At 37.7% G+C, this 24,545-nt stretch overlaps 1 protein-coding gene across 5 annotated transcripts in view; it reads right to left on the minus strand.

Moving 5' to 3' along the window:
• The window catches only part of LOC103475675 (actin-binding LIM protein 3-like), a 71,699-nt gene that overhangs the window by 16,481 nt on the left and 30,673 nt on the right, over nucleotides 1-24,545 (minus strand). For 4 of the 5 annotated variants that reach the window (XR_014090830.1, XM_081615469.1, XM_081615471.1 and 1 more), the window contains exons 3-10: nucleotides 15,148-15,331; nucleotides 12,929-13,041; nucleotides 11,778-11,904; nucleotides 11,568-11,661; nucleotides 10,402-10,489; nucleotides 4,160-4,218; nucleotides 1,988-2,071; nucleotides 1,307-1,336 (exon numbers count right to left, since the gene is read on the minus strand). Coding sequence is in view for 4 of the 5 variants with exons in the window: in XM_081615469.1 (XP_081471595.1) it covers nucleotides 1,307-1,336; nucleotides 1,988-2,071; nucleotides 4,160-4,218; nucleotides 10,402-10,489; nucleotides 11,568-11,661; nucleotides 11,778-11,904; nucleotides 12,929-13,041; nucleotides 15,148-15,331 (779 nt within the window). In the remaining variant the exon portion in view is untranslated. The remainder of the gene's footprint in view (nucleotides 1-1,306; nucleotides 1,337-1,987; nucleotides 2,072-4,159; nucleotides 4,219-10,401; nucleotides 10,490-11,567; nucleotides 11,662-11,777; nucleotides 11,905-12,928; nucleotides 13,042-15,147; nucleotides 15,332-24,545) is intronic. The other variant, XM_081615467.1, reaches the window with a different exon arrangement.

Genomic DNA, 24,545 nt, shown 5'->3' on the forward strand with positions numbered 1-24,545 from the left:
AAAAAACATTTCTACAGCTTTCTTATATATGAAATATAATTATTTTGAAAGATCACATTTATTTAGTGGGGGAAAGACAGAAATAGGAGATAAATATCAAATAATTCATGGCTTGACTAATATCCACTATTAAAAACAAATTTGGTAACACTTTATTTGAAGGGGTGTGCATAAGACTGACGTGACACTGTCATAAACATGACATAACATCTGTCATGAACATAAAGAAGTCTTTGGATGTTTATGACAGTTGTCATAAAGTTTATTAAAAGTGCCAGCTTTACATTAAATTATCATAATTTACAAAATCATGCAAAGTTGGAACTTTTAATGGCTTTTAATGCAACTTTTAAAGCAACTTTGCATTAAAAGTGTCATTATTTACCGAAAGACACTTCATGACATCAGTCATAAACATTCATAAAGACTTCTTCATGTTTATGACAGATGTTATGTCATGTTTATTACAGTATCATGTCAGTCTTATGCACACCCCTTCAAATAAAGTGCTACCAAATATTTAAATATAAATGTTACTTTTATAAGTTGACTCGTGTGTCAAAAAGCGCTTAATTTATTAAGCCTTGATTTCCTGTTCCCTTTAGGTGTAAATATGACCTGCATTGATTTCTCCTAGCCATTTTTCACAACGGGAAAGATAAGAAAACATACCATTCATAATAAGTGTTGAATTTTGACTTTTTATCTGGTGCATGCAGATGCATTTACTGTACATCTTTTTAAGTAAGGAACTTTCTATGAGGAAATATCTTCTTGGTTACATTTACTTTCAGAGTAGTAATCATAATGTTTAAAAACACTTCAAACTGTAACAGACGAGGTGGGATGAGATAATCAAACGGTTAACTTAGCCATACTGTCACTGATCAAAATCATATAAATCCTATACTTGGGGTCACAAAACTACAGAAAATTATTCATAATATAAATATTACACAAGTAAAAGAAAACACCTGTGTAACATGAACATTAAAATCGCAAATGTGGAATTTACTTAAAAATTTACAAAATAAATCATACGTGTAATAAAAATAGCTTATGTGAAACAAAGCCAGAATACAAAAAAATAATTGATAACAGTAAATAAAAGACTGGGTAAATAGCTGAAGAGGTTTGGTAATTGTACTTTTCTGACAAACAAGATTCAAACGTTGGTTGCTATTGCAGTCAATAATAATAATAATAATAATAATAATAATAATAATAATAATAATAATAATAATAATAATAATAATAAAAATGTGGTCATTTGAAATGATGGAGGATAAATGGTTGAAGTACTCACATGAGCGTATGGCGATAAGGAGCCCAAAGACTGCAGGAGGAGGACAGAGAGTTTAAATATTGTTATCCTGAATCAGAATTAGTCATTTTCCTTTATCTACAATGTAACTTGTAGAATCGACAGTTTTATTTATTCTGTGTGAATGTGTGTACTCGTCCACAGCTGTGTCTCTGCACAGCATCTTCTAAGAACCGAGTGTGTTCATGTTCAGCCTGATAAGGGATGATGTGTGGCTGCTGGATGTCATATATGGTTTTGACCCTGGGCAGAGCCTCCAGCTGCTTATAGCCTAAAACATCAGTGTCAGCCGTAAGAGAAACAGAAGGACGGACACACACACACACACACACACACACACACACACACACACACACACACACACACACACACACACACACACACACACACACACACCCACACACACACACACACACACACACACACACACACACACACACACACAGACCCTCACATTCACACCTAATACAGATGGAGTCCTGAGTAGAAAACCTGGAGCTGAGGATTTTATTTAAATAGCTCTCACATAAGCTCTGCATACAGAGACACAGGTAGCTGGACAGATCATTCTGTCAGTGTGAGTGACATTCGACTGGCAGCACTGACAGAGACAGAAGGTGTAAGTACTGCAGCTTTAGTGCAACAGTGATTGCAGTTACTCACACAGATGAGCCGGTGAGGAGAGCCGAGGAGGGGAGAGGAACCTGAAGGAGAAATGGATGCAGTCTCAGAGGTTCGTCTCAGCTGCTGGGTCAAGAAAAGAGCAAGAGCAAGAACGTGAGGAATTTAAGCTAATTAAGGGCAAATATATCTGTAAGGTTTTATAAAAAAATCACCTGGTTCTTAGTACGTTAACATAAGGTAACAAATGCATTATTTTCTAAGAAGTAAATAGGTAAATTTTTAGATCTGGTGCCCCAAGGGGGCATGAAACACACATTTAATTATTAAAAGTATCCACTAATCAATATCTACATTTTTATTTAGACATGTGGCCTCTCAAATAAAACACATTCTATAATTTTTTAAAAGATAAACAGAAGGATAGAAAGGGGGAGGAAGAGTGAACAAGAAAGAGAGTGGACAATTGAATGCATGATATTTTTCAGCAGCTCAGTAAACGCAGTGGTTTTATCACTTTGCTGGTCTGGAGCGTTCAGGTGTCTGCTAACACAATGCCAAGTAGGAAAGACACCAAGAGTAACAGAGAACTGTTGCCTTTCAGTCTGGGAAGAGTTAAAAGCTTAGTTTGCATCACTTTACAGACTATTTGACAACTGGACAACATTCATGGCAGTTTTTAATCTTTCCTAGAATGGACATTAGAGCAAATTAAGCTTGAGGTCAGATCATGCAATGTTAGTAATACTCTGGGGATTACAATAACTCAAAAGCTCCTGTACATCTAGCCAGGCAAATACAAACGTTTTAATTGGTAAACAAAGTAGGTTTTAAATAGAGAAAACCTTCTCTATTTAATGAGAATGCAGTAGTGGAGCCTAGGTTTGAAAAGTGTCCTCTAAAAGTGGATGTCTGTCATGCTTAGTGTTAAAAAAAACTTTAAAAAACCCAAAAGACAATGTATATCAGTACAAAGCAGTAAATGTGTGTCCAATGTAAGGACATTGGAAAAATTATTTTCTGTATGGGCTTTGAAGTTCTGCTTCTAAATGGACAAATGAAAAATCTTTATGAAATCGATTATTGAGCATTTTTATCTTTTTCCCTTACAAATTTACTAATACAGCACATAAAGTCCGTCCAAAACAACACAGCATACAGAGTTCAGAAACGTCTGAGCCTGTGGACAACCCATAATCATGACTGTCTGCTTTTTGGTAACATTGTTTGTCTGCCACAGAACAGATGAAGAAAGCAAAATCAAATAAAATCATTGGCAGTTTTAAGTTTTATTTAGCCACGTAAACTGACACTGAACACATGAAAACACCAAGACGATGTCTGTTGACCGGAATCGGATGATTTTGAGCTGGATACTCCATCAGTCAAGGCCAAACTCATAAACTCATAGCAAACAGCAGGAGACTTTCTTTAAAATGCCTGTCAGTACAGTACTGATGAGAAAAAAATTGTTTTCCCCCCATTTCAATTTAATTTAAAATGTATCCTTTAAACAGGGGTGTCATTTTTAAAATATTATTTGAACAGTGCAGGTGTAACCTAAGTAAGGCATTCTGCTCCATCATACAGATCTTCAACATCAGGGCACATAATGATTCTTATGTACCATTATACTCCTGCTGTTCATCTCCCCTCATTAAACACAGAATCTGTAATTTCTCTCTCTCTCCAACCAGTAAATGTGTGTCAACATTGTACAAGAGGGAGCAGCGAAGGGGTCCCTCCTTTCCACTAGCTTCTGATTCATGTTGATTTGTTATTTTCTAATTTCCGTCAGTTGTTAATTGGGCTGGGAGAAACCAGTAGTCTTGCTTTCAGCTTTGATTAATTAGTTTAGTTTAGAGTTTAGCGTATGGCCCAGAATTTAACTACAATGTTATGTGGCTTGTTTAAAACCTTCATTACCTTTTCTCATTTTGGTTTATGTTTGTTTTGTACAGTATGTATATTTCTGTTGACCCTTTTGTAAATATATGCAACTTATATTAGTGACCTCTGTTAATTCACAGCAATGCAAACAACTCTTTTGTCTGAGCAACACATAATTATTAGGATCTATTTCAGGATTCAGTGTTTTTACTATTAGTACTAGGTTATTATTAGTTTGTGGCTTATAAAGCAATAACACATTTATTCAGAGACAATCAGAGAGAGGAAGTTCAGGGGTCTACAGGTATTTAGAGCATCACTCACCCTAAGTTTTCTCTCCAGCCGAGCTGCTTCTTTACACATCGGGTGCCAAACCTCCGAACCTACAGACACAGAAACACACAATTCTACCTCAGTCAGCTTTGTTTATTGTGTGTGGGCAACAGCCATGCAGCTTTATGGGATCATATAAGGAGCAGATCAGCCTCTCTCTCTCTCTCTTTCTCTCTCTCGTGCATCAACATCAATCATCACACACACACACACACACACACACACACACACGCACACACACACACGCACACACACACGCACACACACATGATGACGACAGGCTCTATGGCTTTGGAGGCAGCTGGTCTGGTCTAAGAACAGAGCTAGTAGCTCTTTGGTTCACTTGCACACAGACAAAGAGGAAAATAATCTTTAGCTATATATAACTACATATGCACAAATCAGTGTAACTTGGTTTGGACAGAGTTTTGTCTTGTTAACCCACTTTAATCTGTTTAATTCTTCACTGATTCTTCATCAAAATCAGGGAAAAAAAATTCTACTTTGATTTAGAATGGAAACTAATGCTACTATTGGCTAAATGTAACATCCAGCTCAGAAAAAACCATACACAAAATGTGGTCAATATTTTTTTATAAAATTTTAAACCACACTTTTATAGTTTTCAAACTTTTATAGTCTTGTACAAGTAAAGGCCACATTCTCCCAAAAATAAATGTCTTCTTTAGCTCAAAGTGGAACCTGAGGAAAAGAAGTAGCAAGTTACTTCTGACAAAAAGATTTCCTACTTCACAAGTTTAGTGCTTTAATATAAAATCCTCACATAGAAGCCTTCCCCTGGTGCATACATTCGTCAATGAAGTGACAAAGCCCACTTCAAATTTCTCAGCAATGAAGATGCATCAAAAACAAGTTGCAAGAACTCCAAACCAGAACTGCAAGCAAATAATTATGTTTTTATTGTAGCTGAGAGAGAAAACTAATTTCTCTGGTCTTGTCTAGTAAAGGTTTTGGAATTAATCATAATGAGCCGCAACATTGATAGCGATAGTTTTTTTTTACACTGCTCACAAACTGTTTATATGTTTTGATATGTCTGTCGTATTATTATTGCTCCTTTTTTCCATGTGTAGAAAATGTTAGCAAAGTTGATCCCATAAAAAAGAGGTAAAAAAAAAAAGTGTTTCTCCTGCCCAGGATGTTTATGTGCTAAACTAAAATGTGGAACTAAGAATATGAGAACCCCACCCAACACTAAGATCTGCTATTTATAAACATTATGGTTTCTTACTGAGCTACAGTTATGATGGAGACGGAAAGTTGGACCTAAGCAAAGCTTAGCAGAATGGATTTGTAACAGTGATGAGTTTAGTAACTCGGCCGAAGCACCATGTTGTCACCTCAACGACACAACGTTGAGGTGACTCCATCCAACCATCTCGTGGGGGTTTCCCACTAGATTTTTGACAGATTATTGACTCAATTAAATCAAATTTCCAGTCAATTCTATTACAGCCACTTTTAACAATGATTGCTCACTGTTGCATCAAGTAAAACAGATATTTAGATACTTTTGTTTGTTTGTCTCGACTAAAGCATACCCAAATGTGACTTTAAAACCAAGGCACATAACAAACCAGGACTTAAGTGAACTATTACCGCCCCCGCTGATCATTACGATGATTGCTTGCATTCTATTATATTGATCCATTTCCAAACTTCCACTGGCTTTCCAACTTGCAACTGAAACGCAGCCAACTTGACTTTCTGAGATTGAACTTCTGTTGCACAATGAATGCGTCACAAACTCATGTCCATCATTTACTTCAGGCTAAAATGCTTTACATTCACAGCCTTCACCATTACGATGAAATTTGAGACACAAGTAATCGTTATAGACACAAGTGATTTTTGCAGCTTCCAATTCAGCATGGTGCATTACATAAAAACGGATCTGGCAAACTCTTGCTTTGAAAGTAGCAGCACTGTGGAACCTGAGGGAAAGAAGGCAGAGGCAGCAGAGGAGAGACTGCTGGAGAGAGCAGCAGAGGAAAGAGGAAATGAATGGAGGCTATTACAGATTATACATAACAATAAACCACTAATGTCAGAATGTTATATGCATGAGGATCTGATAGTGATAATGATGTTAATACATCCGCCCTGCGTACACACACACACACACACACACACACACACACACCCAGGCACACACACCCCAGAAAGCAGTAACACACCCACATCAGTATTTATCATTTCCTCGGGTCTGGGGGCAACGCAGGCTGGCAGAACGGACTCTGAGCTGATCCTGAGTCTGATATACAGCCACCATCAACACCATAAATCTAACCTGCACACTCGCAATATGTAAGTACACACACACACAAACCTGCTCACAAAATCAATACTGCAGACAGAAACCATGCGTGGTGATTCAGTGCACCCCCATCCCTCCCACACTCCTCCACTCTGCTGCCAAGCAGATGTGTGGCCTTGAGAACCTTTATCTTTTGCATGAGAAGAATCTCCATTTTTACAAAGAAAGTCACTCATTTACCAAGAGACTGTCTGCCTGCTTGTTTTCCTACAGGGAGATATCATGCAATGAGGTCTCAGCTGCATTTAGATCCTTTTACCTTTATGCAAAACAAGAAAAAACAGTCAGAGAAGCCAGCAGTGTGACTCTCAGAGATATTCAAACACGATTGGATGAGAACATTAAGTGTTAAACTCAGGCAGCATCATTGACATTTCTGTTTATAAACCAGGAGATATGCAAATCAGGTTAAAATGAATTTTATTTTGCTGAATGATGCTGTCAGTTGTGTGGACTGGACAGGAATGTGAGCTGCACTTCAGGAAGTCAAATTTTGCAGAATAAATGCTGACAATTTTTGCAAGAGGCAAAAATGAGTGAGTGAAAAACAAACATTGTTTTTTGCAATCACAGATCAGTCACTTGTTGTCCTAAACCATCACTTCTCTGACAAATCATTGTTTATTTGACCACAGCAGGGAAGCAACATTCCAGTTTCCACAATTGGTAGGTAGAAATTGGTCTACGTTTTAATAATCCAAAGTTTAGGTCTATTTATTGGCTCATTTAGTAAAATTTAATGGCAGTAAAAATAGTGCCTACTGTTTTAAATATAAGTATTTGATTAACAACATCAGTTTAATCAGTTTAAATTAGCTAAAAAAATGTTTATCACATCCCACCACTACTTAAAAGTTACCCAGAAAACTTAGAAACAATATTTTCAGAGCTATGAAAAAAAAACATTAATTTCTTAAAATAGTTGTGCAACTCCATCAAACACATAAATAAATATATGCATTCATGTACAGAAACCACTGACTACTTCAGATATGCATCGTAAGATTGATTGCAAGGGCGTGTGTGTGTCCGTGTGTGTGTGTCCTAATTAGACTTGTCTCACGAGGGTGATTGTTCAGTCCTCCGACATGGCTGAAGTAATCAAAAGGAGGAAATGTAACCTTGGGGCAGCTCACTGCAGCTGAGCAGAAAACACACACAGATAACCACAGCTACTCTTCAACACATATATTCACATATTCGCACACACAAATGTTTCAGCTTTGAATCAGATATACACACACACACATACTGTACAACTCTTAGACACACTAACAGACTTAAAGTGCAATATGCAAATGCTTAGTTTTACTGCCGCCTCAGAGGGAGGCCAGCAGAATGTCAATGAGGCGAAACAGGAGGTGTCAACCGACTGAGTGTGTGTCAGCCACATGTTACGGTACAGTAACTCCATCCACATTTAATCCCAGCTGCTTCGATCCCGCTTATCTGGGAAGCACAATGGCCTTTATCATTTTCAAATTGTTCTGGATGTTCAGTTTATTTTCTGGAGTTTAAATGTAAGTTTTCAGACAGGTTAATCTGAAAAAGATGAGAGTACTGCACGTCTTGTGACTTAACTGTGTACCATCTTCTACCCCATTTTGGTATCGTTTACAAATTATTTGTAAACTGAAATGATATGTATTAAATTAAAGCCTCTTAGTTTCTTCAAAAGAGCTGATGCCTCTTTAAATCTAATGGAATGAGAAATATGTTATTTATGTATCTCTTGCTTAAGAAAATAAGAAACATACTGGATTTAAACTGCAACTGATAATAAGGTCAGAGTTAATTAATAGAATACCAGTCCAGAAATGCTCAATCTCCTAGCTTTTTGCTTTCTTCTATCAAAAAATTACAAAAGAGACCCATCAAACATAAACATTCACAACATAAATATTCATTTGTCCCTACAAGAAAATGATATTTTCATATAGCTGCTTGTCACTACAACGTTTGTGACATTTGTGCAAAAAACATTAACTGTCAAAGTAGATCGAGAGCAGGGTCCATCTGCCGCTGAGCGGGAGGAACGGCCCCATGAAGTCAGTAACAAAGCACTTCCAGGTTCTTTGCCCAACACGTAGATGTGCCCTTGGGCAGCACAGTTAACCTCATTGTGTCTGTTCAGGTGTGTATTAGTGTATGAATGTGTGCTGCTTCTGAGTCCTCTGGTAGTGTAAAAGTGCTTCACTGGTCTTCCTGACCAGTAAAGCATTTTATTAAAGTTTCCTACCTGATAAAATCTGTTCTGCTTTTTTAATCAAAGAATCAAACGTTCTTCTATTTCAGCAGAAACTCCAGGAGAATTCAAATAAGACCTGTAATGCAGCCAGATGCTGAATTATCCTGGCACAACAGACAAGCCAGATTAATGAAGCCAGCAGCACAAGTGAAGGATAAAAAGTAATTGACTTCAGTCCTTGAGGGTCTAATGTTGGAGTGTGTACATGGGCTTTTGTGCAACTTTGTCGTTCATTCATATGAGATCAATAGTCATCTATGGAGCGATTTACCTTTTACCTAGTCACTGTATTTACTCTCATTTCCTAATGTTCTGCACAGCTTTCTGAGCAAATAGGAAAATACTTTCACGTAAAAATGTCAGCATACTGAAAGGTACAGTATATTCATGCACTGTAATGCATAGAGCTGCACAAAATATCAAATCAAAATTGTAATTGTGAAATCAATCTACCAATGGTACACTAATGCTTCATTATGTATTTGTATTGATTGATCTATTTCAATAAAATTTGGTTCAATGCTGGAAATTACATAACTTTTCTGCATTAAAATAAGTTTTTATTGGTCTTTTATGATATTTTAGGTTTAGTTCAATGAATGTGTTTCAGGCTTGAATTTGATAATTGAAATAAATAAAGTTTTGACTGAGATTCTCAAATAACTGATTTGAGAAAAAATGAAAAATATTAGAAAAAAGAAATTCTGCTAATTATTTGTCACTTTTCGTTACCAAGCAGAGATTGGTGATTTTCTCTCAACCAGTGTCACGAGCGCTCAGAGTCTCTTCTGTATGTTCTAACAAGGCAAAAAGAGTGACTTCTTTTATACCAGGGTTACCTGAGGTCCAGCAGGGTCCGAATACAGTGGCCTCACATAAATCATAGTGAATATTTTTTGATGCTCCTTTCAAATCTTACAATAACTCAAGCAGAAATTAATCTGAACAAATCCAAAACGTATACACAGATTCTGTGGATGTTTAAGCTGGATCCTGTTTCCAGTCAGCAGACTGTTGTGACTTTTTTACACTTATATGTTGTTCAGTATATTTTGCATGATAAGTGACTGATTTACAATTATATGTTAAGCATAGATTACATGATGATTATTATTAATTGAATTGAACATGACTGTATATAATTACAAAGATGAAGTGAAATATATTTAAGTGCAAGACATGATTTATTTGAATAGAGGAAGTCTTTTATTTTGAAGAATGCTTAAGTATCTGGTTCAGTTTTGTCACTATCTTGCCTTGTTCATATTTGGTTGGCTTGGTTACGAACAGCTGTTGCCGTTATCAGCTGTCGCCCGTTTTTCTCTTCAATAAAAAACTGAACAGAAAGGTTCAGTAAAAGACATACGAGCCTCCGTCTTGTTTAAAGAAGCCTTCACTCCATAACACAGACATTTTCAAGCAACTATATGTATTGCATGAATGAGTGTTTGCTAAGGTGCAAACACTCAATCAGTTGCAGAATCACACATGGGCATCTGGATCTTTGCAGAGCACATCTATTTTAATAGATTATATCATAATATCTATTAACTGTACAAATCAGGAAGCATGTTTAAATTTTCTTGACAACAGTGTAATTCAGAGCAGTTTTGTCCATTATCAATAAGTAGCAAACAGTTTCCTTACCCGTTAGATACATTTCCTCTCCTTCCTGAAACATCATGTGGCAGCGGGCACACCTGGCACAACTCGGGTGGTAATGCTTCCCTCCGGCCTGCAGATATAATCAAGGAGCAGAAAGTAGAGACAAAAGATAAGAAACAAATTAAGAAAATTATAAGAGACATGATAGAAAACAGGAAACATCAGGTGGCAAATAGAGACAACATGTAGAGATAAAAAGAGGAGATAAGAGTGTTGGGTTTCCAAAGATGTATCTTCAAAACGTAGAGAGAAAGCTGGACACTTTCTTTTAAATATAAAACACAAAAACATAAAGATCTTGGACAGACGTGTTTACATATGTAATTAAATGTGCATATAATCCACATATTTACAAACAACATTGTTGGCTTGACAAAACCATTTGCACAACAAAAGTTCTGAGTGTTGCAACATTAATTTCTGCTGATTAATAAAGTATAATTAAATAGAAATAAATTATGACAATAACTTGTTGTAAAATACCCAAATCCATTACGCATTTTAACATAATTTCACATTATCATCTAAAAACCTTGTATTTATTTTAGCTTGTATCTGCCTCGAGGTCAAAAAATATAAAATGTGACAAATTATAATTTCTGATCAAACCAAAACAGATCTATAGGACCTACAATACACACCATCAGATCCAGATATGTTCACTAAAAATGATCAAAACTGCAAAGATACAAAATGGGTAAGGAGAATAACACCTGCTCTAAGCTTACTGTGACTACCAATAACTAACCACAGATCAGGACATTAAGGCAAAAAAAATAAAAAATAAAAATCTTAACTGTTTTACTTTATCACAGAGACGTCATAAGTGAGTAGAATAAATAATAGAAGCTTCTCAAAAACCAGATGAGTGAAACTGGTGCATCTCAAAGAAGAACATTTAGAAGAAATATTTTTAACTTATGGCCACAAATATTAAAACCTGTCCTAGTGCAAATAAGGATCAAAAATGAGTTGACAAAAAATATGTATTAGTTTTATTCTGCTGGACAAATGAGTCCTCAGTGCCTAACTCAGCAGTGAGTCAGAGTATCACAGATCTGGGCTTCTTTGGTCCTAAAAGGGGAGAAGCTGCTAAAAACTACTGGATGTTACAGCTGATCAACACAAGTACAGGAAGAAAGGCTCACCTCGAGTACTCTGCCGCTGATGTACCTGCTGCAGCCTTCACACCTGATTCCAAACTGAGTGTGGTAGTCATCCTCACAGTAAGGAATCCCGTCTCTGCCAGCAACACATAAGAATTTCATTTTAACGCCATGCTCAACTGTTGTGCTGCTTTTCATCCGTCTAAAATCTAATGTGTCTCTAATTGGCAGAGGGTTGATTAAGCCACTCACTTGCTGATGTATTCTCCAGTGAGAGCACAGCCACACGTCCTACATTTGAAACAAGTGATGTGCCACTGCCTCTCCAAAGCCAGCAGAGACTGGCCCTGTTTGATCTCTTGGCTGCAGCCTGCACAGTCTGGAGAGCAGGATAGGAGAGACGAGAAGTCAAGCACTGAGAAAGGACATAATGCCTTTAAGCACTCGTCTTTCTGCTGTGGTTCTCCCCCACTCCTGTTGAGACTGTCGCACTGTTTCTGACAGATGGAGCGACCAAAATAAGGCTGTAAAACTACCTGGAGCACAGGCCTCCTTCTGAGTGTGTGCCCCTGTTTGAAGGTGTGTAGCTATGCTTTTAGTCAGGTTGACTCTGGTTGGAAAATAAATGCTTTTAAAGTGTCTGTAAGAAGACTAAGCCAAATAGTGCTGTGAAATAATATTTCCGTCCTGATTTTCTTTCAGGTTTTTTCCCTTTTTTGTCACAGTTAAATGCTAATTTATGTAAAAAAAAAAAAAAAGTTTTACAAACAAAACTTAATAACTACTAAGCATTTGTGGTAACTAACTGGCAAAAGTTTTTACATTGCTGTGCAGAAACTTCAATCCACAAATCTTTAAAAAAAATGCTTGAATTCAGACACACTGGAGGCTCTGTTTAAGGTCATGGCGCAATATCTTTGACTAGGACACCAATCAAAGTCCGTGAATGTTAAAAAACCAAACATAAGTTGGTTTATTTTGAGTCAGAGATAACTTCACTGGTGTGCTTCATATTGTCTTTAAAATTCTGCAACTATTATTTTCTATCTGTGTAGAAACAAATCAATTTGGGCCAGAAACAAGTAACCAAGAAAAATACAATAAAAACTGCACAAACAAGTAATTATTAGGGTTATTTTTTTCTCAATTTATTGAAATAACAAAAAACAATTGCCCTTAAGCACTTTACTTATTGGAACAGGATGCCAAAAATAATTTAATGTGAGCCAAACAGCATTTAATTATTCCATTGTTTTAAAATATGAGCCAATAGCTTGACTATTGTTTTGTTCTGCTTTAATTGTTCTGACTTTTATCGTTATTAATTTCCACTGTGTCAGATTCTCACATTAAATCCATGAGTTTAACAGAGTAGTGTTTATGTGTGCATGTTTGGTTCTTACAGCTCGGTCCAAGAATCTTAACAGGCTTGTCCTTTTTCAGAGAGTGTGAGCACTGCTGACACACACACTTTTTCCCACAGAAGGTCACTCTGTCTCCAATTGGGAATGGACGCCTGAGAACACACACACACACACACACACACACACACACACACACACACACACACACACAGAAAATTACATAGCTTTCAACCGAAACACAAAAACTGCATCCATTTAGCAATAATAATAAAAAAAACAAGGTCTGATGTTATGTGCTACTTCAAATCAAATCAATGATGAATAACAGCTAAAAGCATTTCTCTTGCTAAATGCCTTGTTTTGGCATACAAGTTTAATTTTAGTGGCAAAATTTGAGGATAAAAGTTTCTAAAGCATCCATACAGATGAACTGTCTTTTTAAAGAAGTAAAGACATATGGGTAAGAAAAACAGCAATGTCTAAGATCTGTTGCAGAACAGACAGAACTTCAGTAGTTGAATAAATGTTGAGCAAAAATGCAGACACATAATTGAATCATACACAAAAACATTTAAAGTGTGTTCAGATTTTAACCTGTCAGCACTGATACAACGCTGCTAAAAACTACTCCACTATTTATGAAATGAAACAGAATAAGTTTCAGATTTTCAAACTATTTTTGACAAAGCAACAATTTTCTGATAAAAGACAAAAGGCAGTTTTCAAATACCTATTAAGGCAAAAAAAAAAAAAAAAAAAAGAATCCAATGTGACACTAAAAAAAAGTAAATCATTTTTAACTATTCAAACTTGACAGTATCTTGAGTTATCAATTGTTAATCATAGCTTTCTAGAACTTCTTCAAGTCACAGAATTTTGGTCACCTTTCTTTGCAGAACTGATTCAACACTGGTGACTTTTTGTGTCTGAATTAGACGTTTAAGGTGATGCCACATCATCTCAATTGTTTAAAAAAAAGAAAGACAACCAATGCTAGGCCACTCGAAAACCTTCATTTTGAGTTTTTGTCTCGTTTTTTGAGCCTTACATAAGTGGACTTGCTGATGCACTTAGGATTGTTCCAGCTGCATAAGTGCAGGAGTGCAGTTTCTCCTCCAGATATTCTGGAGCATTATGCAGTTTCATCAATAGCAAGTCATTCAGCTCATTAAGAAACAAAGCAGCAGCCGACCATCATGTGACTGTCAGTTATATATTCGTTTTTTGGGTTTGTTTGGCCAATTCCATCCATCCATCAATTATATCAACTTGTCCTTGCACGTTCACAGGGGGGCTGGTATTTCCAGCGGTCGTTGGGGGAGAGCCAGTTTTCACCCTAGATAGTTTGCCAATCACATGGCAACACAAAGACACAGAGGACAAAAAACAATGCACACACACACACACGCACATGCACACACACACACACACCTACACACACACACCCCTAAGAAATATTTAGACCAATTAACCTGACGGATGTTATGGGGTGTGGAAGGACCTCACAACACAAACTTCATGCAGATGATTTAGATGTTGAAAAAACTTAAACAGTTAAGCTATTTCAGTATCAGCCTGATGTTTTGCCTTTGTAAGAGCCAAGTGATTACAAAGATGTCTGAGTGTAGTTTTGTCTTAATCCTTGATCTAATTTTTATAACAAAAACAGATTTTCTTTACAATTACTTTGAAAACTGCTTTAAAAAACCTGGTTGTGATTGTTCCAGTGAAAGTGTGTCATTGGCTCTTAGTGTTGCTGACAGTGAGAAACAGTAAGACAGTTTTTAATGAGCAGGTGACTTGTTTTGAAAAACTCAGTTAAAGCAGGGATAAAAATGTCAGGAGTTACTTTTTCACAACAGAAAACTTCAATTTACTTTACTTTTATGACAAAACGATGCATAAAGAGAGATTTAAAAGCATCTTTTCACACTATGTGGTCCTCTTTGTTATGCATAGCCGTTGCTGTTGTTTTCAAACTAACAAGTTGCACATGACAATAGGAGTATATCTCATTAGGTAACAGCTCTCGGAAATGCAGAAATGTATGTAAAGTAACATTTCACTTCACCAAGTAAAATGAAAACTCTTGACACCACCATTTCTTTTCATCTTTGCTGTTGCATTTCTTTCAAGTGGTGATTTACAAGATAAGACTAGGTTTTGTCAGACAAAATTATACTTTCTTCAAGGTGGTAAGGCTCATGTTTCCATTGGTTCTTGCTTGTCTGTTTTGTAAAACACTAGCTTGGCCCTACCTGCAGACACTGCAGACAAAACAGTGCGGGTGATACGTCCTCCCCATGGCAGAGACCACCTCTCCGGTGATGTACTGGTCACAGCTGTCACACTGGGTCCCATACAGACGCTGGTAGTCCTCAGTACAGATGTACTCACCAGAATGATGGAAGAAACCAGAGCGCACCAAGTCACAGCCGCACACTGACCAAACAAAAACACAAAACCCCAGTGTTTTTTTTTTTTCCAGAAACATTGATGGGAAGCAAAGGAAGAAATAAATGCAATTAATTAACCAAGGCATCAAATGAAAGATGAATGATACCAGAGAGATTCAACATTTTTGTAAATATTTGATTTAAAAGCTTCAGTTTTAAAACCTGCTGAGTGGCCCAATATGCAGGAATAGGTAATCAACAGGCAGAACTATGACAAAAACTCCAATGTCCACTTTCTAGCATTTTATATAAAGTGTGACCACCATAAACACTTCCTGTGTTTACAGAAAGTACATACATTTATATGCATTAGTGCAGGCAGTGTTGTGTGACAGTTTAAGAGGAAAGTGCACACTGTGTGTTTACTGTCTGGTGACAGCATGATTTATGACTTTTATTTAGCAAAAGCAGGATCCCTCAGCCAAATGATTGTTTCTGGTCCAGTTGTGCTAACATTGGGAATGCCTCAGGTCTGCTGGATGGTTAAGGTGTTTAAATTGATCCAAAACAATATGTGGTCAAGTTAGAGGGACCTTAGCCCATCTCCTGAAATTAACTGAGTTTTTTTTTTAACGGGATTGCAAGCGACTCTGTTGCTCTGAGCGCTTCACTGGCGGAGCAGATTTATTCCTAAAAAATATGTTTATAGAAAATAGGTTTATAGTTTATGCATTTAAAGCCGGACCAATCACACCGCTGGCACCTCTGCACATTGCCTCTGCGCTGCAGTAGCTGGATTAAGTTTACCTCAGCGCGAATCCCACACGCCTCCTTTCACTCAAACTGGACACAGACTGACCTGCGTGGATATTTACATATTTACATCAACCCCCTGTGAGGAATTATGATTCTTTCCAGAGTTTTTGATCAAGGTAGGACTTTAAACACCGCTCTGGTTAGCTCTGGTTGCACAGCTCTACGTGAACTGCAGCAATAACTTGTAGTTGCACTTTCAGAGGTTCGTTGAGCGACAGGTGAGAATGATTTATATTTGTGAACAAACAATTTTGTGCGGCTTTTCCTCTCAACACGCTGCCCAGCGCTGACAAAGTTTATCTATGTGTTCCCAGTTGGCCGGAGTTTGTGGATAACAAACTAGCGCTAACCTGATCATGCAGGTTCAGCCCAGTGAGGAGTTTTAGTCTGTAACGCATCATGCTGATTTATTATTATATTATTATTTTTAGTATTATTTTTAAGAGTACACAGTCACGTTTTTCTTAAACAAAGAAAAGGCTCAGCACATCTGTCCTGTAGTGATTTTATGTCAAATGCCAGTTGTTTATAAATATCCAAGGAAATAGAGATTTGTGTTGTCATCTCTGACAGAGGGAGATGTTTTGGTAGCACCCAGCTCAGCTGCTTTCCTTTATACATTCATCTATTATTGACTTCTTATGGCTTTGCTAATTTTACTTAGCAACAGTCTAATTGTTCCAATCTTGAGTATTAAATGGAAAACGTTTACAAATCCTACATTGGTGAATTTTATTTTCACTGTAGAGTAGTTGCAAAAATGCCTATATTGTTAAGGAGAGAAAAAAAGAAACTGGAGGAAAATATAATTTGTCTAAATGTTCAGAATTTTGATATAAGCTTGTCGTATTGAGTTTGGGAGGAATGCTGTATCCTGAAAACATGTCTCCATCCAAGTTGGCACTTTGTGTTTGACATATCTGGATAATAGATTATGACTAAAATTAGGCCCATTAAGAATTCTCAGATTTTTAAAATATTGTGACATTTTTTTAATACCCCAGTGCTTCACTTCAACTTTTTTTTAACTGACCATAATGCTGGTGTCCTGCACAGATGTTTCCTTGTTCCACCACATTTGACCCAAATTTAATGGATCTTTAACATGTTTGATAACAAGCTATTGGCGAATGATTTGATTTGAATGAGGTGTGCTGTAGCAACTCCTAAAGCTAAAAGACAGGAGTTGCTGATTCTTGACTTAAAGTTTCGCCTGGATGCATCATTCTCACTCTGGTCAGGTTCCAGTTCCATCTGGGGCCTTTGGCTGTGTTTTCAATCCGTTTCATTTCACAGATGGGGACTCACCTTGTCAGTCAATTAAATTTTATTTAGTGTCTATTACAATACAAGTTGTCACTAGATTCTTCCCAAAGACACAGACCTGGACTAATCAGGACTAAATCCAAAATACTGCAAGGCATTTATTATCTTCCAGTTTATAAAATTCCAATGGTCTGTCACGTTGAAGTATAAAATCAATGTGCATAGTTTCAGTGTCATTTAACCTACAGTTAATAGGTCAGATTAGGTAAAAATGGATATCAAAGTCCAAAAGTAATTGGCTGTGGTCAGTGCCTAGCTCCTGTGTGGGTGTCTAATTTTTAACTGTCACATTTGAACACAGCAGAATATTAGCTTTTGGAATATCTGTGACAAATCTGGGTGGATCACTTCAAGGTTAGTATTAAATATATAAGTAAGGCTTGTGCTTTATTTGTCCTCCCACTCCCTCTATCAAGTACTGTGTTTTGATATTATGCACCATGAAATGCAGAATCTCCAGTATACTCTGATGAAGCCTATGCACTTTTGGTGCTGTTAATATGTCACATATTTGGGATTTCTAAATACCTTCATAAAGTTGACGTTAACTCTGTAGCTCTGTATTAAATTGTAACTGTTAATTTAGGCATTTTAACTGTTAAAACTTGTGAATTTTTAGGAGTTGAAACATCCCATGAGAGCGACAACACCATCATCCTTGGTCCAACACCAACTGAATTATTGATTCAGTTATTGAATCAATAACTGGACATGAGCGTGCCTGAGCTCACAAGAACTGACCGTGTGATTGTAAGTTTATCTATACTGCTCAAAAAAATAAAGGGAACACTTAAACAACACAATATAACTCCAAGTAAATCAAACTTCTGTGAAATCAAACTGTCCACTTAGGAAGCGACACTGATTGACAACGAGGACCCTCGTCGGGTCAATCAGTGTCGCTTCCTAAGTGGACAGTTTGATTTCACAGAAGTTTGATTTACTTGGAGTTATATTGTGTTGTTTAAGTGTTCCCTTTATTTTTTTGAGCAGTGTATATAGTATAACCTAAGAAGTATTTGGTTTCTGTTTTTTTAAAATGTATCACGGTTTTTTCTAATGTTAAGGTTAAAAATTCAGTTTTTCCTGGATTTAAATCTTTTTTTTTTCTCCAGTATTTAAAAAAACTATCCAAGAACTCAAATGTGTCATTTCTTGGGGATGCTTAAAAATGTTGGAAAAACACTTGAGCTAATAAACATCCAAAAATTAAAAAGAAATCATACTAGTATTGGGAGTATTTTCTTTTTAATTATTTTTTTTAAATTAGTTCTACATATTTAACTTCTTCCGATTTGTTTATATGTTTGAGAAATAATCTTAAAGTAATCTCTCTTTTTTTAAGAAAAATCCACGGAAAACTCGCACCTTCCAATAAGCTACGTGGTTCATAGTCCGAAAAACACGGTAAGGTTCGGGGTGGAGTGCGGCTTTTCCTGTTATCTTCCATTTTAGGTCTTTTCACGTTACTAAATACGCCGTACAACATTTTGTTTCGTTGCAGTCTTGAAGAGGATACGTAGAAGTGAGTACGTCTATTTCGTCTTAGTTGAAAATAAGTAGAAGTTTATAAGTTTTTAATCTTTTCTTTTGTCTTCATCACTTATTCCATCCATCCATCCATTTTCTTCCGCTTATCCAGGGTCGGGTCGCGGGGGCAGAAGCTTCATCACTTATTTTTTTTCTAATCTTTTCTTTTCTTTTCTCCTGCCAAGTTTCAAATGTTCACAAATCCAGAACTTGATGCTCTCAAGCAACAAGCACAGCTCGCTTTCGTATGTATTTTAGATTTACAAAGTATTTTCTTCGGAAGAATTTTTATTAGGTCATGTATTTGATGTTCATTATAGATTGAATTATCTTAATTTTTGGACATGAATAATCTTTAAATAATTTTAGCTAAACAAACAAATGCTTGGCTACTCAGAAGTATCAAGTTCTGACATCACAGAGGAAGAATATGTTCCTGGTTCTGAGAAATCTGAGAGTGACCGTCTAAAAGACAGTGGCAGTTCATTAGACATTAAACAGCTCAAGAAGAGGAAGAAAAGAGCCCAGAAAAATACTTCTCTGGAAGTCCAACCACTTAAGAGAAGGTGTGTGACCACTTCTCATTCCTTGGCTGGAAAAGATCTTGAAAAATCTTCAACTGATCCAAAAGATCCTGGAGAATCTTCTTCAACTGATTTAAAACATCCTGGAGAATCTTCTTCACTTGATTTGATAGTCATGACCTTAAAGAAGAAGGGAGATGGCAGTAGGGTTTACAATAAAAGATACTAAATCTGCAAAAGCTGGTGATTACTTGCATTGCATCAACTGCGAGGGTTACCTCAAGCGGAAGTCCTTGTGGAAGCATATGCAGAGACTGACATGGCTTGTGGGGGTGTGCGGCCTGACATAAAGGAGCTTAGGGCAATGCCTCTTGATGTCATTCTGTTGACCTCAATTCATGAGGTCAAGGTCCGGTCCTGGTGGTCCAAGGGGTGGTCTGGCGAGGGTCTGAGTGGGGGTCCGGTGCCCCAATCCCAGGTGGGGCCTTGCCATACGGTGGAGGAGGTCCTGACATGATGTGGAAGAGCCATGTTGACTAAAGAGCTATGACACAATGAATCTTTTTTTCGGTCCTGCCAAATGGCACTTTTAGCCGTTCGGGAGTCATGGCTGAAATAGCCACTAAACTGCCGGAACCACGTGATTGACAACATTCTGAGCCCAAGAGTGTGTTAAATTAACAAGAGAATAACTAAACACTTGACCAAATTGAGGGGGGAAAACAGCAGTCACCCCAGGCTGGAATCAAACCCAGGTCTCCAGGGTGGAAGGCCACCTCCCTAATCACTCTGCCACCAGAGATACAAAGTGGCAGGGTTCATATTCATAGTCCTTATGACTCGATGCCAAGGTGGCCTGTGTTGAGAAAAATTATTATTTTGAGTGTTTAACACAGTTTAAACCTTTTAGAACGAATTTCTTAGGTTTGAACAGGTTTGTGTTAGTGATTTAAAACCCAAAGAACTATTGCTCGGTTAAGTATTTAAAATACAAAGGAGAATAGAGGATTCTGCAAGAGAATTTCGGCTCAGACCCCTGGGGTCTTATCATTAAAGACAGCAGGTCATAAATTAACATATGCAGGAAGGTGGAGGACATTATCACATGAATTACTCTGAGAAAGGGAACTTTGGTCGGTTCACGTAACCAGGATGAGTAGTCTTCCAGAACTAACATCTGACATGGTGCAAAAACTGAATATAACATAAAATGTTTTAAATCACTAACATTTAATTTGTAAGACATTTTTCTTAGTTATTAATAGCATGTTTTGACTAAAAATTCTATTATCTTGTTTTAGAATTAATTTAGTTAATGATGAATGTATTTGAAATTGTATTATTTCTGACTATATTAGAGTCACATGAAAAGGTTTTGTTTAGTATTAGAAAATACTTAGGTTTATGGTGAATGAATGTCTTAATTCTTATTTGTTTCTAATTCCTAATTAGAAACAGGAATTGTACTTCATTATTTTCTGTTTATTATCTATTGCTTTTGGTTTGATATCAGGACTAAACTTTGGAGATGCTGAGTGCAGAAGAACAAATTGGATTTTTGGAGAACTTTTCATTGAATTAAAAGTACAGAATTAAAGGTTTGTTCCTGGCAGAGCAGAAGAGAAACCAGAATTTCACAGCTACCTGTGAGGTTCCTGCATCTGTTTCTCTTTGCCCAGATGGCTGTAGAGCCACAGGAGGCCGGATAGTGTTAAGAAAATAAATTTAAAATAAGTTAGTTTTAGAATTTATCATGACTTGATTGAAATACCATAATTATAGTTTTAAAATTTATAACATATTCTGACCTATTGATATATTTTACTGTAGTTAAAGCAGATTGTTTGCCAAGATCTTCTGATCTGCTCTTTGTCTGTTGGGAAACAATCAGTAGGAAGTTCTAGCTTTTCACACTGATTTGTGAAAGCCATAAACCACCATGAATTCGGAGAGTCTGCTTCCACCTTATTTAACAAAAGGTGTTTGATCTTGCGACCAAACTGCGGGACTTTTTCTAAAATTTAAAAGGGCCAGAGATGCCTTCCAATTGGTCAAGTAGAGATACGCCTTATTTGAATACATTAAAGAGGAAAACACACCTACAGGTATAAAAGTTTGTGCACAAGGGAAACAATTCAGAAAAAAGCTGATTTATTTTACTTCTGCACCAGCTCTTTCTCCAAGGACGTCCTTGATATTTCTTTGTCTTCTTGTCTCAGGTAACAATGTTTGTATCTGTCTTTCTTTAGTTTCCTGTACTATTTTATATTTTCTTCTGATTGGATTAAATTCTGTAATTCTGTGACGTCAACACGCATTGTTGTGTTTTTGTCCCCGCACGTGGCCACGCGAGAAAACCCGGGATCAAAAGGAAGTATCAAAGCCAGAGTTTTGCTAAATTTACCAGTAATATAAAAATTCTTCCTTAATATTTGGGGGCTCGTACCGGTTCCGAAGTTTCGGACGTGCGCCTGTGGGGACTTTTTAATTCGTCTGGGTCTGACGCTGCGGTCTGGTAAGCCTGTGTTAAGTTTGCGGGCGGTGCCGCTTCGTTTGACCCTTCCGACTTCCCTTTGCTGTGCGACGCCGCAGAATTATGGAATTCTCTGCAATGTCATAGAAAATTCCCCCCGAAAAGAGCAAACATAGTTTAATGTTAATGAATGAATACACACTACAGGGAGCCGGTGGCGGGCTCAAACAGGGAAACGGCGCAGTCTCTGTCTTAAGCTAGGCTTTAATTTGTGGCCTGCAGGAACGTTACTGTGCCTGTAAACTAACAAATTTAATTGGATTTAATTTTGTGTGTTCTAGTTGTAGGATTGGCCTGAATCGGCCAGGGAATTTTGCTCGTTCCTCAAGGACTGATAATTTTAAGGGTTAAATTGGCTGAGTCTGTCGCTTTGTGCGATTTAAGAGACTTTTGATAAATTATTATTTGGCCGGGTTTTGATGTCGCCTTCTTCGCTGGCTCTTCGTAAATTATGTAGCTGGGCGGATTGATGGAAGAACATATTGAAATTGAGTTTTGACCCGACTCTGAAAATGTAGAAGTTGTTGGGAATTTCTTGCGTTGCAGTAGAACTATATTTTAGCCGGCTCCAAAATGTGTTCCTCTTTTCTTCGTTTTTCCTGTTACCTGAGCCTGTCTCTCTTGTTCTCTGTTGTTCTCTGTATCTGTGCTGTTTGTATGTAAAGAGCTCTGTGTGTCTGTGGCGCTGTGTGAGCGAATCAGTGAGTGGGACGCTGCGTTTGAAAACTGCTGTTTGTGTGGATTTGAATTCGTGTTTTGCGCTGCGGATCTTGTGTTAAGTTAAATATGGATATTGATTTGTTAAATGATAAGATTCTGAGTTTCTGTTCAGGTCCGTGGAAATCTTTGAATGAACAGATCACAGGTTTACTTAGCGTTTTGGAACAATTGGGGTGGAACACAGTTAAAGTGACGGCAGACGATTTGAAACGGGAAGTATTACAACAGCATAAACTTTTAAATACCGAAATGCCTTTGGGCCTAATTTTAAGTCAGGCTTTGAAACGGGCAGTCGCGGATGAGACTGCAGCCCGGTCAGACCTTCGTGAAGCTGGTTTATTCACTAAGGGTGCCGCTTTTAAAAACCTGGAGAAGGCAGAGCAGATCAGGCACGAATGGGCTCGTTGCTTGGTTTTTTGGCAAGGAACAGTTCATCTCCATAAACAGAGCTCAGATGTAGGGATTCTTTTCCCCCTCTTGGCTCCTTTGTTTATTCCAAAATTTACTTGGGACCTTACTAATAGTCCCAGACTCTATTTGGACAGGGGTACTAAAATCTGGATTAAACATACGGGATTACATCCGGCTACTCATTCAGAGCAGAGGGAACAATTTCGTCGGGCCATCCTAGCTGGTGTCCCTTCTTCTGTAGCTGAAAAGATGACCCAAAATCGGGAGCTGATAGGTTGTGATCATGCTGAGTGGGAGAAACATCTATTACATCATTTGCATATGTTTCAGGGTGCGGAGAGGACTGAGGTTGATGAGCTGGAGCGGTTAAAGAAACAATTGCTTAAGCTTCAGATAAAGGAGGCTAGATACAAAGTGATGAAACATGAAAAACAAATGCAGGTGGGAGTTGATGCATTATCAGAAAATTTTCCACCTGTTTTGGGTCGGGTTCCTGCTCCAGCAACACATTCTGGCCCTCGCATGTATGCAGCTGCATCTTGGCAGAATTTAGCTCCAGGCTGGCGTGGCAAAAGGAAAAGGGCACCCGGTTTCTCAGGTGTGAGGGGAAGAGGTCAACAAGGTGTGAACTGCAGGGACATGTGTTTTTATTGTGGCGAACAGAGCCACTGGGTTCGACAATGCCCACACAAGCTTCATATTCCTGTTGGAGGCAGTACGGCTGACATATAACTGCCAAGAGAAGCACCAGATCCTGCGTCGGTCCCATGATGTGATGCACAGTGCAAACAAGCTGGACGATATTGACACACACGCAGGACCTTTTGATCTGAGATCACTGCCAGATCTCCTGATCGACGTGAAGAATGATGGACATTTGTTGCCATTTTGTGGTGGTTGCAGGAGTGGCACACTCCATGATGAACACTGACCTCTCTGACTGAATAAAATCAGTGGTTCTTTTCTCTGCACTACACTGGACTCTGCCTGTCGCCACATTTTTGCACACGCTTGTGCATGATTTTACACATGGACATTTTCTGCTGCAGTTATCAGTGGAGCACCTGGCTGACAGCTGGACACGAATGAACACACCAAGCTTTGGTCCTGCTTCTCACTTTGGAAACCCTAGATCCGAACACTTATATTCTCTGGGTTGATTTTGACCTTTTCCCATGCCACCCTGTTTTAATGATTTAATTGGACAGAATGGTTCCAGGAGTAGTTTGATGTAACTTTAGTAGGTAGTGCCTGGAACATGTTTTTGCATTTTTGTGCCTAAGTAGCTGTTGCTGGTGCATGAGTTTGACTCAAAAGCACGCTTGAAGTGGCAGTGACATATGATTTTTTGGCTCTGCACTCTAGCTCATAGCCTTAGTTATTGGGATGTGTAATTACAT

Source organism: Poecilia reticulata, chromosome 14 (assembly GCF_904066995.2).
Source record: "Poecilia reticulata chromosome 14, P_reticulata-male-v2, whole genome shotgun sequence".
NCBI classification, from domain to species: Eukaryota; Metazoa; Chordata; class Actinopteri; order Cyprinodontiformes; family Poeciliidae; genus Poecilia; species Poecilia reticulata.